Source organism: Vigna umbellata, chromosome 4, assembly GCF_029865625.1.
Source record: "Vigna umbellata cultivar VRB3 chromosome 4, Vumbellata_1.0, whole genome shotgun sequence".
Classification (NCBI taxonomy): Eukaryota; Viridiplantae; Streptophyta; class Magnoliopsida; order Fabales; family Fabaceae; genus Vigna; species Vigna umbellata.
The window spans coordinates 48,381,176-48,398,377 of NC_142168.1; the positions used below are offsets into that span (position 1 = coordinate 48,381,176).

General features: G+C 35.4%; 1 protein-coding gene and 1 long non-coding RNA gene across 2 annotated transcripts; both read left to right on the top strand.

The window, feature by feature from the left end:
* The first annotated feature begins 887 nt into the window (after positions 1-887).
* On the top strand, positions 888-1,913 carry LOC148200442 (uncharacterized). The gene is made up of 2 exons (XR_015785432.1): positions 888-1,212; positions 1,339-1,913. It is a non-coding gene; the product is annotated as an uncharacterized LOC148200442 (long non-coding RNA).
* Positions 1,914-3,591: 1,678 nt separating this feature from the next.
* LOC124839130 (uncharacterized) lies at positions 3,592-8,920 on the top strand. The gene is made up of 2 exons (XM_047314864.2): positions 3,592-4,251; positions 8,404-8,920. The coding sequence occupies exons 1-2, from the start codon at positions 3,821-3,823 to the stop codon at positions 8,657-8,659; spliced, it is 687 nt and encodes a 228-aa protein (XP_047170820.1). The 5' UTR covers positions 3,592-3,820; the 3' UTR covers positions 8,660-8,920.
* Positions 8,921-17,202: the final 8,282 nt, after the last annotated feature.

Genomic DNA, 17,202 nt, shown 5'->3' on the forward strand with positions numbered 1-17,202 from the left:
TAATTCTTAATCAATTAAAAATAATTTATAACTATAATTTTTAATATTTAATTAGCATCATTGTTATTATATTTTAAACATTAAATATTTTTCTAACAAAATTTTATATTATTTATCATGATTTGATATAATCAATTCACACCGTACTTATTAGATTTTTTAGGAGTGAGAAAACTTATACTCATTTATTTTAATCGTTCGTTTGCGATGATCTTACTATTTAATATCATTAGTTCAGATGAATTATGATAAATTTTTAAGTTCGGTTGCATCGATTTAAGAGGAAGAAAAAATGATGAAATGCGAGATGAATGATTTTTTATTCATTCCTAAAGTGGTGTAATTTGCAGAGATTTAAGATAAATAGCCCACTTCATATTTACCAATTATATGCACTTCTCTCCGTCTCTACAAAATTACAAAAGTATCCTATTTTACTTTAATCATATTTATTATTTTTTCCTGAAATCTTAAATTCCTACTTCATTTTCACTCTTTCGCGTAGTCCTACACTCCAACTTTCACTTTCAAATCCGTTTCTTCCTATCCTTACATTTTCTCCTTCTCCATATTCGTTTCCACTTCTTCTCCATTTTGGTTTTGGTTTGTGGTGCGGTGGTGTTGTTGTTCGTGGTGCAACGGTACGACGATGTGGCAGTGTGTGCGGTGGTCATTCGACGATATGACGGTGCAGTTGGTCCAATTTGAAATGGAGAAGGAAGCGAGGGAACACTCATTTGGAGGTGTTTGTTGGATAATATTAAGACATTGGGAGAAAGTAAAAAGGAGAAACGGAAAAGAAAATCGTGGTTTGTAAAATAGAGGAAAAGAAAATGAAAGTAGATTAATTAAACTTTACAGAACTTGGAAGTGACTTCCCTGTTGATTTTTAGTTTTTAATTATCAAAAATATTAAAATATTAAAATTGTGTGCATGAAAAAAGATGCTTTAGTGTGTGAGAAATTACGGGGTTGCGACTCCTTTACTCCTAAAAACCCCACCATCACTCCCACACACCCCTCAGACACACCAAACGGATCTCCCGTCAAAACGGTGCGTTCCCTTTCTTTAAAACAAACACCAACTACTCTTTCTCTCTCTCACTTTCTCCTACTAAAACACATTTTGCAGCCAGAGGAGTTGACCAATTCTCTCAACAGGATAAGCGCCACGCTGACTAGAAAATCGGTGAGTCTGAACTCTGCGTTCCGGTGAGTAATTAGCTTGACTGCTGGATGATGGAATAAATAGATAATTGTGATGATTCGAGTTAGTATAAATTAAATTCGTTTGTTGTTTTTGAAATTGAATTTTTTCTTCTCGTGATTTTGTGACAGTACGATGATATGACAGAACTACAATGGCTCTCGAACTTTGTTGAGGACTCGCTCTCCACCGAGGAGGAGTTGAAAGCGCTGCAGCTACGCGTCCACCGCCTTTGGCGCGAAACCGCAGACGCTAGAGTCCTCGTCCTCCACTGACACGCTGTCGTGGTTCGCTTTCGATGAAACCGCTCGAAACGCACTGTTTCTTCACACGGATGTCGACATCCGTTTTACCCTTCAATGGGATGTTCACGTCCGTTGACGGCTGTTCATGTCCATTGACAAACGTTCACATCCGTTTCCTGGAAGGCAAAACAGGAACGAGGAGGTGCCGGAAGCAGTCCGTGGTGGTATACGGAGCAACTGTCACAAGAAGTTGTCGGGTTCCACTTAAATCATATCCGAATCCATAGAAATTGTATCCGATTACACGTAAAGGTGTATCCAGATCCAGTACCAAAAGCAATTCCACACAGCTTATATTTAGATCCAATGCTAATGTATTCGGTTCCACCTTCATTTTGTAAAAATGAAGTTTTTTATCTATTCGTTTTATTGTATATAATTTGTATTATGTTTCTTTTCAATTCTCACTTAATATTTTCTACCAAATTTTGAAATACGCGTCATTTTATTGTTGCTCTTTCCAATTGAGGTTTGGATTTTGAAAGTCAGCAAATTTAGAAAATTTAAAATTTGAATTAGTTTGTCTTGAAGGTAGTCCTAAAAACTAATTTAACCTTTGTCTTTCTTTGCATGTGGTTTGTTTTTCTTCCAAGTAATTAGTTAGATGATGAAAGTAATGTCTCAAACTGTGGCGGGCTCTTCCGCAAATTTGGCAATACTATTTTGTATCACTTTCTCAATCATAGCAAGTAATTGGGTTTCTATCTGTTTTTTTCTTATAGCTATGACAATCAAATTGATTAGGTATGATTTAAACCAACAAAAAAATTTTACCACTTGCCACTGAATTATATTAAAAAAATATTATATTTTAAACATAATTATTTCACTTTACTTAAATATAATTTTTGTTTTCATTTTAAAAAATAATTTTTATTTGTTTTTCTCCTTATAATAATTTGTATCACTAAATATATTATTAATAATTACTATTTTATATTATTTTTAATATTATATTTTAATAATTTTTAATTTCTATTAATTAAACAATTTTGTATCTATTACATCACTTAAATTTTACACTAAATTTTACATATTTCACTTTCAATTCACTCTCGTTCACCTCCAAAATCCCTTAAAAAAACATCAATCAATAAATCGCTTCAAATTCATTCATATTCTCACTCTTCCCATCCTCCAATGTGAACACACCCTTAGTCCATTCATTTCATTTTGTTTTACATTTCTCTTTAATTAAAATAATTTTGTTTTACATTTCTCTTTAATTAAAATAATTTTATTTCTCACTTATTTTTATTGTGACATTTTATTTCTTTCTGAACTACTTCGTTCCTCTCTACCAGAGTAACATAATTAATGAAAGTCTAAAATTTCAACGTGCGTATATATATAAGGTTTAATCATTCACTAAGTCCCTATTTTCGCATGGAATCTCAATTTCGTCCCTTTCTTTCTGAGAATATCAATTGGGTCCCAATTTTATGAAAATTGCAACAAATCGATCCTTTCCGTTAAATAGTGTCAAACGGCGTTAAAAAAATTTGAGTGGATGCTGAGATGACGAACGAACGCTCGTCCACCAGCGTTCACCAGCGAACGAACTCTCGTCCACCAGCGAACGAACGCTCGTCCACCAGCGAACGAACGCTCGTCGACCACCGAACGAACGGTCGTCCAGTGTGGAACGAACGGTCGTCCAGTGTGGAACGTTCGTTCGTTGGTGGACGAGCGTTCGTTCGCTGGTGAACGAGCGTTCGTTCGCTGGTGGACGAGCGTTCGTTCGTCATCACAGCATCCACTCATCAATTTTTTTAACGCCGTCCAGCCAATTTAACGGAAAGGATCGATTTGTTGCAATTTTCATAAAATTGGGACCCAATTGATATTTTCAGAAAGAAAGGGACGAAATTGAGATTACATGCGAAAATAGGAACTCAGTGAATGATTAAAAGTGTAATAAAGTTAAATGTGTTATGAATGTATCATGGGATTAGGCCCAGTGATATATAAAATTTAAAAGCTATGATTCCATCTGTATTTAAACAAATTAAAAAAAAGTTGAGTTGAATCCAACTTAAAAAAATTATATATACTAAGCCAGGTTGAGTCCCTGGGAATCAAATCAAATTTGTGAATTTTCTGTCCTGACACTCCTAATTTGTTCTTTTGCGTCTGTCGCATTTTATAGCTGGCACTCTTGCAGTGGCAAAGTGAAAGTTGTTTCTCCCAACAACAGGATTCAAAATCAAACCTTTCACAAAAAAAAAACGTAACAAACTCTTCGAGTTCCACCGCTAAACCCGCGTCGCTTGTTTCGCCAGTCCGAGTTGGAGACTCAACAACATTCATGGACGAGTCGGGTTCCGCTTCCTCTCCGCTGCGCCCGGTAACAGTGGACGGAGCCGACGCTGACGCCGCGCTGTCGAAGTCGAGGTTTCTGACTCGGGAAGAGGTTCTCAGGCGGCGGCTCCGGCGAGTGAAGCAGCTAGGGCGGTGTTATCGGGCCCACTATTGGGCCCTAATGGAGGAGCTCCGGTCGAAGTACAGAGACTATAGCTGGACCTACGGAAAGAGCCCCTTCAAGGAGGGTCACAATGAGACGGACATCGACCATCAAAACGGCGGCGTCCCTGCTCTCGGTGGCGGCCACGACATCGTGCGGTGTCGTTTCAGCGGCTGCAAGACTAAGGCCATGGCTTTGACGACATACTGTCACTCTCATATATTGTCCGATTCCAAACAGAGGCTTTACCATGGATGCAGAGCCGTCGCCAAAAAGTGAGTTTTTTTTTTTAGTTTTCAAAACTGTTTTCTGATATTTCCAAATTGAAAATGCATTTATGGATGTTGAAGTGAAATTGGGATTTGTTTGACGTGAAAAGCTAAAAAGATAATGAAAGTTATATTATAGTCGGTGTTGCTAATCTTCTAAGGTTGGCTTTGTAGTGTGCTTTTGGGATTGGGTTCAGGTTTAGGGTTTAAAAAAGCTTGGTTATTTTTAATTTCGTGTACTATGTGTAGAACTTCAGAATTGGGTGTTTGGGTAAGTTGTTCAAAATTCGAGGTTCAAGCATTTTCAACCATTGTACAGTAAAAAAAACAGTCGGTGTTTATGTTTCTTCTGAGTTCTTTCTGTGCTTCAGTTTTGTTGTGGAGAAATTTGTTTTCTAATTGTATTTTAAAGATAAATAGCCACTATATCATTCTTTTTTCAACCACCGTGCACTTTAGAGGCTCACTCTTCCATCACATTATTTCAGTTATGGCTACCTCAAATCAAACAGTTCTTGGGTTTATGAACCAAAATATTTCACTGAGTCCACGTCTAACTAAGGTCATTTTGGTGCTCGAAATCTACTTTATTAGAAAAAATGTGCAACCTAGTGCCTACTGATGTCATATGAAAGTTTCTAATGTTTACAAAGAATGAATGCATTTCAAGACCAGTCAGATTTCGCTGTCTGAAAAAGTATTTTGATTCACATTTTGAGAGTTTTTAGCCCATTGCACTGGACCGATCAACATGTCTTTATGGATTCAAATTCTGTACAGCGTGTTTGAATCATCTAGAATAAGGATCTTGAGAGTTCATAGTTCTCAATAATAGGACAGAATTAGTAGAAAAATATTGACCAACATTATCCATTGTGAGAGACTGATTCCTTAAAACTTGTAAAAATTGCTATGAACAATATAAAGTTTTATCTCTTTCCCTTTTATATCTTTCTTGATGGAAATCAAGATACATACTTAACCAAGCAGAGACAGGCAGTGACTTTGTTGTAATTTGAGATAATATCTTTAGAATCTAAGACTTTGTTGTAATTTGAGATAATATCTTTAGAATCTTCCTAATTAGAGGAAATAGATATATAATCTTTTATTTTATTTTACTTTCCTAGTTTCCCTATTTTCCTTTTTAGGAGAATTAGATTATTACAAATAGAGAGTATCATAATGTATTTTTTATGATTGAGAATAATAAATCAGTCTTATTTTCAACTTGGTATCAGAGCTTGTCTGATCTGCTTCCGCTGTCTTTGTTGTCTGTCGGCGGCCCCCTAAAAGTCTCTTCTTTAACATGTGTTTTTAATGGGCTCCAATTGCCCTAATCAAGTTCTGCCTTAGAATTCTAGCCTTGTTTTCCAATATTACAAAATATAGAGTTTGTTTGAGTATGATTAGAATGGGATTTGAACCCATTCCCTTTCAGACCAGTAGCTGAAACTAGTGCTTTAGATCTGTTGATGCCCAATCAATTTTGGCGCATTCTTATTGACTGCCAGTTGAAACAAAGAGACCGAAAGTCTCTTCTTTGAAGAACCCATTGCCTTCACTGTTTATTCCGCTGTGTACCGCTACTCTCCTCTATCGACCACCATCCTCCTCCGTACGCAGCCAACCATTGTCCGCCGCCGGCTACTGTCGCACTTTCGTCGAGTGACCAGCGGATCTGGACTGCCTCCTTAAGCATCGGCCAACCACACTGGTTCTGAGGGCTACCTCTCATTCACGCGCTGCCACGAGCGCCAAATTTGTCCCATCGTTGCCGGCCACCGTCACAGTTTCGACCGGTGACCAGCGGATCTGGATCGTCTCTTCAAGCGCGACCTAACCCTGGTGGTCGACGTCTCTGTCACGTCCGCATGCGTCATCACACGCCTCCTCTCTCTGGTAGATCTTGAACACGTGTTCATCACGCGATGCCGTCCCTGTGTCGGAATCACACTGTGCCGCTTTCGGTCGTGTCGCCGGACCTCCATCTTTCTGTTCTGACCCTCCATAGTAGCCATGGCTGCCATCTTCGTTTTCTTCACAACACCTTCGTGTTCTCTCCGCGATTTCCGCTTTGCGAGCTACTAATCGCCTCACGTGCTTTGCGAGCTACTAATCGCCTCACGTTTCATCACCAGGGAGACCTCTTTCGATGCCTAGTCCGCTTTCGACGCCACTGCGTCACTTCTTTCTTCTCCATTGCAAAGGGCTCTCTACCTCCACCAATGGGTTTCGCCTCGCGTCGTGCTGTGTTGTTCTTGCCTTTTCTTCCCTTTCTTGTGCAGCACTGGTTGGTGCTTCTTGTTGTCGTCTCCGTTGCTTTGATGTCGCTGATGCCACAGTCGGCGCCGGCGCAGTCAACCGCCGCTGCAGTTAGTCGCTGTCGCCACAGACAGGAGTCTCGCCGCTTTGCGAGTTACTGTCAATCTCTTTGCAACCCTTGAACAGTCTTTTGATCTTCGGGTGTTCCATCTCCAATCCAACTTGGAGGAGTTGGAATCCATGTACGCTCCTTCTTGGGACCAAGCAATCGCTCTTCTTGTGAGCCACTGATGTGTCTCCACCATCTAGTTACAATTTCGTGATTCTCTCTTGCAAGTGTTCTTCTATCACAGGAAAAAAGACCCGGCCGTTTCCTGTCTGCACCACTTAATTCACTTTCTTGCTGGGTTGACGTGTTCAAGGTTGGGGGATCTCATTAGACCCTAAACTCTTTGGACACCACTGCCTCACTTCATTGGTCTTTTGATGCCATAATAAGTTCTAAGTGTTTTGCTTTCTGCCATGTGAAAGGATCTTTGCACCTTCAATGCCTTGTTGTAACTGAGAGTTGTTCTATGAGACCACCCGCTGAGTTGACTCGTTCGATGTTAGGGGTTTTAGATTTGTCCCCAAGAAGTATGGATCGATTCTCACCAGTTCTTCCACCTTTACGTTCTGTCATTGACGTGCATATGCCGTTTAGTCGTGAGGGGAAGAAAAGTTTCAGCTGTTGTAGGGTGGTTAAGTCCCTACAGGATTGTTGCTGTTAGCCGCTGCAGGGCAGTTCAGTTCCTGTAGGTTTGTTGCTGTTCAGGGCAATTAAGTCCCTAAAGGTTTATTGATGTTCAGGGCAGTTAAGTCTCTAAAGGTTTGTTGCTGTTCAGGAGAGTGAAGTCCTTGAAGCTTCGTTGTTGTTAGGACAGTTAAGTCCCTAAAGGTTAAGACACTGAAGTCCTTGAAGGTTCGTTGTTGTTAGGGCAGTTAAGTCTCTAAAGGTTCGTTGTTGTTAGGGCAATTAAGTCCCTAAAGGTTCATTGTTGTTCAGGGTGATTAAGTCCCTACAAGTTTGTGGCTGTTAGCCTTTGAAGGCCTCCCATATGTTACTCATGGAAATCATGTTCTTGAAGTTTTGTTGCTGTTCGCCACTATTGATGGCAATCCAGTCCTTGTAGTTTGTTGTTGTTCGTCACTGGAGGCCCTTCATCTGTTCTTGTAGTTTGTTGCTGTTTGTTGTTACAAGTCATCATTCATTTTTTATGGAAATCTCTCTCGTCCATTGCTGTCCAAGTTGAAGTTTCATGGTGCTAGTTCGCCCTCGTCCATTGCTGTCCATTGTTGTCCAAGTTGAAGTTTCATTGTGCTAGTTCGCTTTTGTCCATTGCTGTCCAATTTGGTTTATTGACGTTCTCTACAATTGAGTTTGACTATTCCAAGCTTGGTTCATACAATCTTGTATAATCCAGCTTGAGGGGGAGTGTTGTAATCTGAGATAATATCTTTAGAATCTTCATAACTAGAGGAAATAGATATATAATCTTTTATTTTATTTTACTTTCCTAGTTTCCCTATTTCCCTTTTTAGGAGAATTAGATTATTACAAATAGAGAGTATCAAAATGTATTTTTTATGATTGATAATAATAAATCAGTCTTATTTTTAACTGACTTCATGGTTTTTTTTTATATATATTATTGCCTTTGACAATCAATTAAACTTGTCAGGTTCCTTCTCAAAACCCATCCCTTTGTCATTATTAGGGCAATGTTCCTTCATTTTATTATTAAATTATATATATTATTTGCCACACGCTTGAAACATTTCTAAGATTTTTTTCTTTGAAATACAATGTCTGGAGCAGACAACTTTACTGACACAAATATTTTCTTTATTTAGTTTGCCAACAGGTCCTTCATTTTGTAATAAGCCAGTACTGAAAACCATGGTTCCTCCTGCATGCCCCACTCATCATCAATTCGGTGAAAGGTGTCTAGCTCGTGCGTTAAGAAGGGCAGGGTTAGGGAATGCTATCCCTTCTAATCGTAAGCCTACTGTGAAGTTACATGTATTAGTTTCTGAATTTGTCCACCAAATTCAAAATAAACGAAAGCTTGCATTGAAGGAAACTGCTCCTAAAGTTGAGACTGAATAAAACTAATCTGCATATTATAGAATATAATATTGAATTCCTGCTGATTTTGCAATGCATAGGATGGAGGTGGCAAGATAAAATAAGTACCTCTACACATGTATGCTTGTAATTTTTTCTGCAAATTTGCCTTTCTTAGTCATATTCAATGAGCAGCAGCATTGTCTATTCAATAGTTGTTTGTTCTTTAAGTAAAAAATTGTATATACTTCTAAAGCCTTCTGCATGGATTAGAAATCTCAAACCTCAAGTTTTTATGTTGGAGATCATATCATGTCAAACTCAATTCTGTTTAGAATTATTGTTTGTATAAAGGAATATGATAAGAACCTTCTGAGAATCACACCACAAAAGCTAGCTATTGTAGTTAGAGCTCAAGAACTTATTAACCCCACATTAGAATCTTACATATCCATTGTGGGACTCAAATGCAATACGAGTGGCTATGCAGGAGTCCTTTGACTAGCATCAGGCGAACACTGCAATGACTGGTCACCACTGTATTGCTTGTAAAGTTGAGAGACGTGGTGGAAGGCTCTAATACTGAATAATAAGAACCATAGAGAATCACCCTGCAAAATCTATTGTAGGTGGAGAGAAAACAAGGCTTTATAAACCCCAAATTGGAAGCTCATACTTATGGACGTGGGACTCAAGTCTTGATGCCCTCACAGGCTGATTATGCACTAGTCCTTTGACTAGTCTTGGCCAACACTACAGTGTTGCTCTCACCACCACAATGTTCGCCAAGGCTTTGATACCAAGTGATTTAAATCTTGGCAGAACCACACAACAAATGTTATCCATTGTAGGTGAAGAGAGCTCTAGGCCTTTCGGAATCCCATAGGTCCAACGTAAGACTCCAATCTGATACCTTGTAATAGAATCCTAACATCCTATCATGTTCTATGCACACACACACACACAACCTTGGTTCCCTCAGGTCTTTTGCGCACCTGTCCTTTGACTAGAATTGGGTTAACACTGAATGTCAAAGTCACCCGTGTCACTTAAAACCTGGTGAAAATATTACCGCAAAAGCTAACTATTGTAGTTGCAGAGCTCCATGCCTTGTAAACCCCACATTGGAATCTCATACTTCAACTTGGGACTACTCCATGCCTTTCAATTGAATCCGAACAGAGTAAATGCACAAGTTCTACACAATCTATTTTATTTGTTTTATAATTTCTTTTGTGGGTCATAGATGAATGAAGAGCTGGTAGCAGACATTTAATTTTTTTATTATTGTGAAAAGCGCAATAGCTTAGGGAAGTAAACTAACAAAGATGTACTTGTTGCATCGTGTAGGTATTATTGTTGTTATTTTCTTGCATTGTCAATGGACTTAATTCCTAAATCCTAAGAGTACTATGAAGCTCTGAGTGGCACCTAAATGCTTCTATTGTATTTTATAGTTTCATTTCTGAACAATAGAATGCTTTACATTCATGTCTTTAGTTGTTTATAACTACCTCGATCAGTGATGTGTTTCAGATGCTGGTTTTAAACCGGTGTTGTTTGAATTTAAAAATAAAATGTATTTATATATTGATAAAGAAGAACTGTCTCGTTCTAGCACTACCATGTAGCATTTTATTCAACAACGTAAAAGGATCCAAATCTGCTGGTTGTCATATAATTTCTTTTGTTATATTACTTATAAAGTTTTTAAATGGTATGGTTTTTTAGTGGTGTCTAGCAGCTGTTTTCATTAACTCATCTACATAAAAAAATCTTATTGTTATTTTAGTGGTGTCTAGCAGCTGTTTATGAAACTAGGAGATTACGCTAGGGGTTTCTTTCAAAAGAAGTTAAATATTGTTTTAGGCTGGGTCCATCCAGAAGATTGCACTGCAAATTTCTCTACACCTATGACTGTGTATTCATCCACCTCCATAATTTCATAATATGTTTCCTAGTTTTTTGAAAAATATCTAACTGTTCTTTCTCTGCTTTATACACTTGAGTTTTTTTTTTCGGAATTTATTATTTGAAATTCATATTGAATATATTTTAAAGGCTTTATGTTCTAAATTATATATTATATTCTAGACAGTGTAATTCAATATTATAAATATGGAAGTTAATTCTGATTAGGTAATTATAAATTATGTTTAAATATTCTAATCCGAAAGTTATTCTGTGGATTGATCCGAAAGGTGCATGGGGATTGAATTATGACCAATAAGGCCGTAGAATAAAAATATTGAATTCCAAGGATATATTAATTCATCCCCAGATGATATAGATAATTGTGCATATAATAATTATATAAAAAGAAAGTTGAACAATCAGCAGCTAGGGTAGACATCTCTAGTTTCTAACCACTTCAACCCATTCCTCTTAGCATACTTAAAACAAATAAAAAGAATTTGCAATACAGCAGGAGAAAGAGAAAGTGCAATCACTTAAATGCCTATCTTGTTTGAAAACATACATGCATACTGACAGTATATAATTTTGGTATTTATTGATACACATAAATGTGTTTTGCTTTGACAAGCATAAACCAAAGGAAACATAGAACAACTGTCAGATACAGAAAGGGCTAGTAATTTTATATCATTTCACGTAACTAACACAGTCTTCTGAAATTGCTTAATGGAATTTCCATTTTGTTATTTTGTGTTGTATTTATTTTTATTATTTTAAGATGTGGCAAAACTTTGGTCGATATAGTCTTGTGGTGACTCATGCTTTAGTCTTATGATTGACATTCAATTGAGTTCATTCGATTGACCTTTGGTCTGAACTTACAATTGACATATTTGATTGATTTTTGGTCAGATCAGCTTGAAATATTTTTGGTTAAAGTTACTTGATCAATGATTTGATTTATTTTCTATTAGGTTGATTTGGTCAACTTTCAACTAGGTCTAACAAAGCAAAATTTGGATTGGAAATGAATTGAGTTGATCATGGTAAACTAAGGTTGACCTTCAAATTAAGTTGATTTGGCCAACCTTTAATGAAGTAGATTTTGTTGTCTATCAGTTAGATTGAATCGGTTGATCTTTGATTAGGTTTATTTGGTTGATCTTTGTCTAGGCTAATTTGACTGATTTTCTATTAGGCCAACACTGTCGAGTAGGTTAATTTGATTGAACTTTTGTTGGATAGTTTTGGTCAAACTTTGGTTAAACTTTGGTTAAACTTTGATCCACCTTTAATCTGGTCCAACTTGGCCAAACTTTGGTTAGGAATGACTCGTCTGCACTTCGATTGGGGTCAACTTCACCAACCTTTGTCCAAGGTTGACTTGACCGACCTTTGCTTAAGGATAAATTAAGTTGATCTTCGACTAGGATTGACTTGATTGATTGATGCTGACTTAGTCGATCTTCAACTAGGTTCGACTTGTGCTCTCCTTTAAATAGGGTTGATGTGGATCAACTTTCGATCGATATTAACTCGGATCGACCTTTGGTTTCGGTCGCTCAGACTGACATTTGACTGAGACTAACATTTCAACAATCTCGGTCAAATGCCAGTTTGAGCGACCGAAACTGTTGATAATTGATCCTTAGTTGTGACAAACTTAGACCAACGATCGAGGCCACCTGTCTTAACTTTACTTAGGTGCACCTTAACTTTTAAATTTTCCAAATCTAAAAAGTGATTTAATATAAACCCAAATCCAGTATCGAGATTTGAATTTTCAAAAGTGATTCAATTTAAATCCAATCAACTTAACTGAATTTAAAGTCCTAAAGTTATAAATTTACGTTTTGATAAATTGAGTTAAATAGCCTTCAGACAATATAAATTTAGATTATTATAAATTAGATCATCGCCAACTTAGTACAGAAATTAGAGATCTGGTAAATGATAGGATATAGCTAACAAATTTCGTAATCCGGAATTGGTAAAAAATTATTTCAGAGTTTACAATTCAAAGTTCCAAAAAGTACCACTTCCTGAATTTTTAATACTTGTATTATATCTATTGATTGTATTATTTAGAATATAACATTTTTTTTTTAAAACTATAATCTGCAACGACACAATCTCTAAAACTAAATTTCGACTTATTCTCTTCAAATGATTTATGGATAACGAAATCTACAAATAAAAGCTAAACCATACAAAAAAAAAAAAACAAGTATAATATGATTTTTTCAAAAAAATTAGAAAGAGCGTGGGACTATTATCGGGTGAAGAAAGAAGAGCTTACGCCTATTTGTAAGAAAGGATGTAAAATTTTCTAGTCAAGTTAGGATTTGACGATTTCTTATGTTTAATAACATCTCCAATGTCAATGTCTTCAAACCTCTTAGGAGTTTGGAATAGAACTTCAATTGTGTTTTCTTTTATTATTGTTTCAATTGTCAAAGTACTATTTCAATTTTTAAGAAGCACTTAAAAGAGGAGTTATATAGTTTACTCAAGTAGTTAAACTTTATATGAGTAACTCATAAGAAGTTGACTAATGCAAACCTATGTTTTTAAATTTTTGGGAAGTTATGTTTTTTTTTTAAGTTTTAACATTGTAATTATATTGTTAAAGAATATAGTTGCAATTCTTTTCTTTCAAAAATTTGTTTAAATTGCAATAATATTGCTTAGTTCAAGGACTATTACTAGTATTATAGAGCTTTATTTATGATGAATATGAAAAAAATAAAATCTAGAAAGGACTATATTTAAAAAGTTTGAATGGATGTCTAGAGGTTTAGATCCATTGGAAGCACTAGAAGAATATTACGAAATTTTTACACTTGATAATACTGAAACAAGAAATCAAAAGACAGCAAAACCAAAAAAGCTAAGAGAAATGTAACTCTTTTTGTAGTAGTATCATCAACCATTTTTACTCGAATTATGATTTTAAAATAAACTAAAATCATGTGGGAATATAATCATGGAGGTGCTAAATCTTATTAAAGATTTTGAATTGGTGGGAGATATAAAAAGAACTTCTTCTTTAATAAGTGAAGAAAGTTCTTTAATAAATGAAAGCAAAGTTGAAATTTTGAAGGAAAGGTATCTCTTTGCAAGCATTATAACAAGATACGTCATCCTCCATTTAAGTGTAATACGTGCATGTACTTGGACATGAAGCTGTGATTTGCAAGAACAAAATCCAACAACAAAATAACAAAATTGCAAATGAAAAAAAGGAAGATTGACTTTTTATTATGACTTGTCTCTCAAGTAATGTTTCTGGTTAATCTTGGCTAGTTGATAGTGGATGCACAAATCACATCACTCATGACAACGAACTCTCCAAGGAACTTAAGCCTTCCAAAATTTCAAAAGTAAAGATAGATCATGGTAGTTCTATTATAGTAATTATATTATAGTAAAAGGAATATGAACCATTTCCATGGTAACACATGTAGGAAATAAAACAATTTTCAAGTATTGTATGTACTTGACCTTGACCAAAACTTGTTGTGTATTTGTTAACTTTTAGAGAAAGGCTTTTGAAATACCTAGAAAACACTAGAAAGGGAAGGAGGTAGAATAGTGTTATAGGAAAACTTTTTGCAAAGAAAATAGTTTAAAAGACTTGTCAAGAATTAAAAGATTTTATAGTGTTAAACACTTGACTTTGAAAGTTTTGTTCAAAATATAAGTTCTCAAACAAATATTTTTCAATCGTTTAAACAAATTAGCTATAGCGTTTTGATAAGACCAACTCTTAATAAAAACAGTGTTTGATGACAAGAGTTGTTATGATGGTTAAGAAAGCACGTGATTGTAGGGTTTGTAAAAGGAGAGTTTTGCAAGATTAAAGAAATAACCACACAATTGTCTTTATACTGGTTGGCTCCACCGAGCTACTTCTAGTCTCCTCTAAGACCTCTTAGACGGTTCCACTATAATCTTTCACAAGATTACAACTGAGTATTCTCACCACTTCTAGTATCACCTAGTCACTCTAAGTAACCCTCGTTATATAAGACCCGAGAAAATAGGAGTCTTAAAAATAAAGTTTTGTTAATAGTTGATTATGTTTCTTTTTAGAGTTGATATGTCTAATAAGGTTTTGTGAGTATATATCTTAGTTAAAAACATAATTATGCTAATTATTTGATGTTATTATTAATATGAAACACATGATTGGTATGTTATTAATTTGACGATTTGTGTATGTGTGTGATATTACCAATATGATGTGTTGACTTGTGGATAGAAGGTTGGTTTAAGATTGAATGAGTGTGGCTTCAATTCTAGAGAGAAAGATAGTTAAGGTAAACTTTTGTTTTAATATGTATTTTTGGGCCCAAGGGCAAAAAAGTATTTTTTTCCTTTATTAATTGGTGTAGAAATTAATATAAGGGGGTGTAGAAAGTAAAAGAATAAAATTAAATATGAAATTAAAAGATTACATGGATTTTAGGAAGATTTAGTGGTTTGTTGATATTTTAAAAAGTAGTTAAGAGAGAATAAGAAAGAAAATCTTAGTGGTTTTAGAGATTTTATTCAAACTAAAAAGATAGAGATAGAATAGAAGAAGATAAAAAGAAGAGTAAAAAGGGGTATGCATATTGCTACCCTAAAATCAAAAACGAAAATTAGAAAGATAAAGGAGAGAAAAGATGTTTTCTAGGAGAAAAGAGGAAGAGTTGCAAAAAACCTTAGTGCAAGGGAGGATTTATGGTGTTTTTGAAGTTAGATAAAGCCTTAATATTGGCCAATGTATGAGGAAGCTTATCTTTGTTTGTTTGTGGTTGAATGTTATATGTGTTCTTGATTATCTTGATTGATAATCCTTGTTTCGATACATGTGTATATGATTATGATTATCTGTGGTTATTATTGGGTAAGAGTTTTTGTATGCATGGGCATAGGGTTTATGTAATATTTGTGATGGGTTTTCCCTATGAATGTAATATGTACAATTTGTTGGGTTATCCCAACACAGGGTTTGATGCTAAGGGAGAACAAAAATATGATAATTGGGGGTTTCCATGCAAATATATGTTGTAAGGGTGTGATAATCATATACAGTATGTTTGGGATATAACATGTCAATGATTGAATTTGGATGATTCAAATGATGTATTATATGTGTTTGAGTATGTTTACATGGGTATGTGATGCTTGAATGCATGTATGATGTGTTAAGTATGTTTCCACGTAATCTATGGTTGATGTATGTATGTTTGAATGCTTGAATCATGTCCAAGATGTGTTTCGATTCAGCAATAATCTAGTATCATAAGTGATAATCGATTATTTGCACAATTGTTTTGAGTTTGGTTTCGGGAATAATCGATTATCTTGGATGATAATCGATTATCCCTTTCTACGTGATGTTTCTGGGTAATTTTCATTGAGATAATCAACTATCTTAAGTGATAATTGATTATCACAGTGCATTTTTGTGAAAACTGGCGAATTTGATGGAGAATGGACGTGGACCAAGCTTGAGGAGTTGTGGAACGTGATGATAATCAGAGATTGAGGTTGGTGATTATGTTTAGGGTCAGGTTTAACTTGTGGTTGAATAATGGAGCATGAGTGAGTGTTGATGTATATCTGAGTATGTGATTAATGAGAATGAGAGTGGAGGATAAGTCTATTTGTTATACTTCGTAAATCCTGGTGCTATCTGTGGATAAGTGTTTCCTTTTTCCTTGTGTGCATTGGATGAGTTGTTCGGGTATTAAGCCTTCCTTGTGTGGGGATGAAGGTGTAGTTCTTGTCCTTGTTTCTTTTTTTTATCCGGAAGAGATATCTACATCGCGTTAATCAAAATATCAAAAATATAAAACATCTTGTTTTTGGTATTATTCATTTTGGAACTAAAAAAACTGCTTTTTTATATCCTAATGAATCTAACAATACTATGCGATTTTCTATGCTTGTTTTAGTGCTCTTTAATTTATTCGTTGGTGCCATAGGAATCTTTTCAGCCAAGAAGGAATACTCATAACTTTCTATTTTTGCACTTTTATTTGTGTTTAGGAGTCTAGGTTAGCTTGTTTTTCTTCTTAATTATTTAGAAATAGACTAGTTTTAGGATTTTTCTTTAATTTTCTAGATTATTAGAATTTTAGTTAAAAATAGATTTTTAAGTGCATTTTTAGTATTTTTGTAAATAAGTAGGAAAATAATTTTTTTTCTCTTGAAAATCTTCTAATAAAAATTTTGTTTTTTTTTTCTTAATTAGGTTTAATGTTTCTTTAATTGTAAAATTTACGTTTCTTTTGTTTCAATTGCTGATTTTTTTTTATAATTGGATTTTAAATTTCAGATTGGACCATGTTTTGGGCTGCTGCCACCATGGGATTAATTGAAAAGCACATTCTGAGCCGTTGCATTTGAGATTAAGCTGCTGATTTGCTGAAATTAAAACTGGCCTACACTGAAATGAATTGGGCCGCAGCTTGGGCTGACTCCAACTAAGTGGAACACATCGTTTTAGCATTGCTAATGCCTCAGGGGGTCATAGCTCGAGAAATTTAATTGGAGCAGAAGTTGCTTTTGGGGCTAGGGCTTGACGCACCACAGAGAGTGAAAGAAAGAGAGCTCCATGGCTCAAGTGTATTACCTGCCCAGAGAAGATGATGCCAAGCTCGCGATCCTGACCG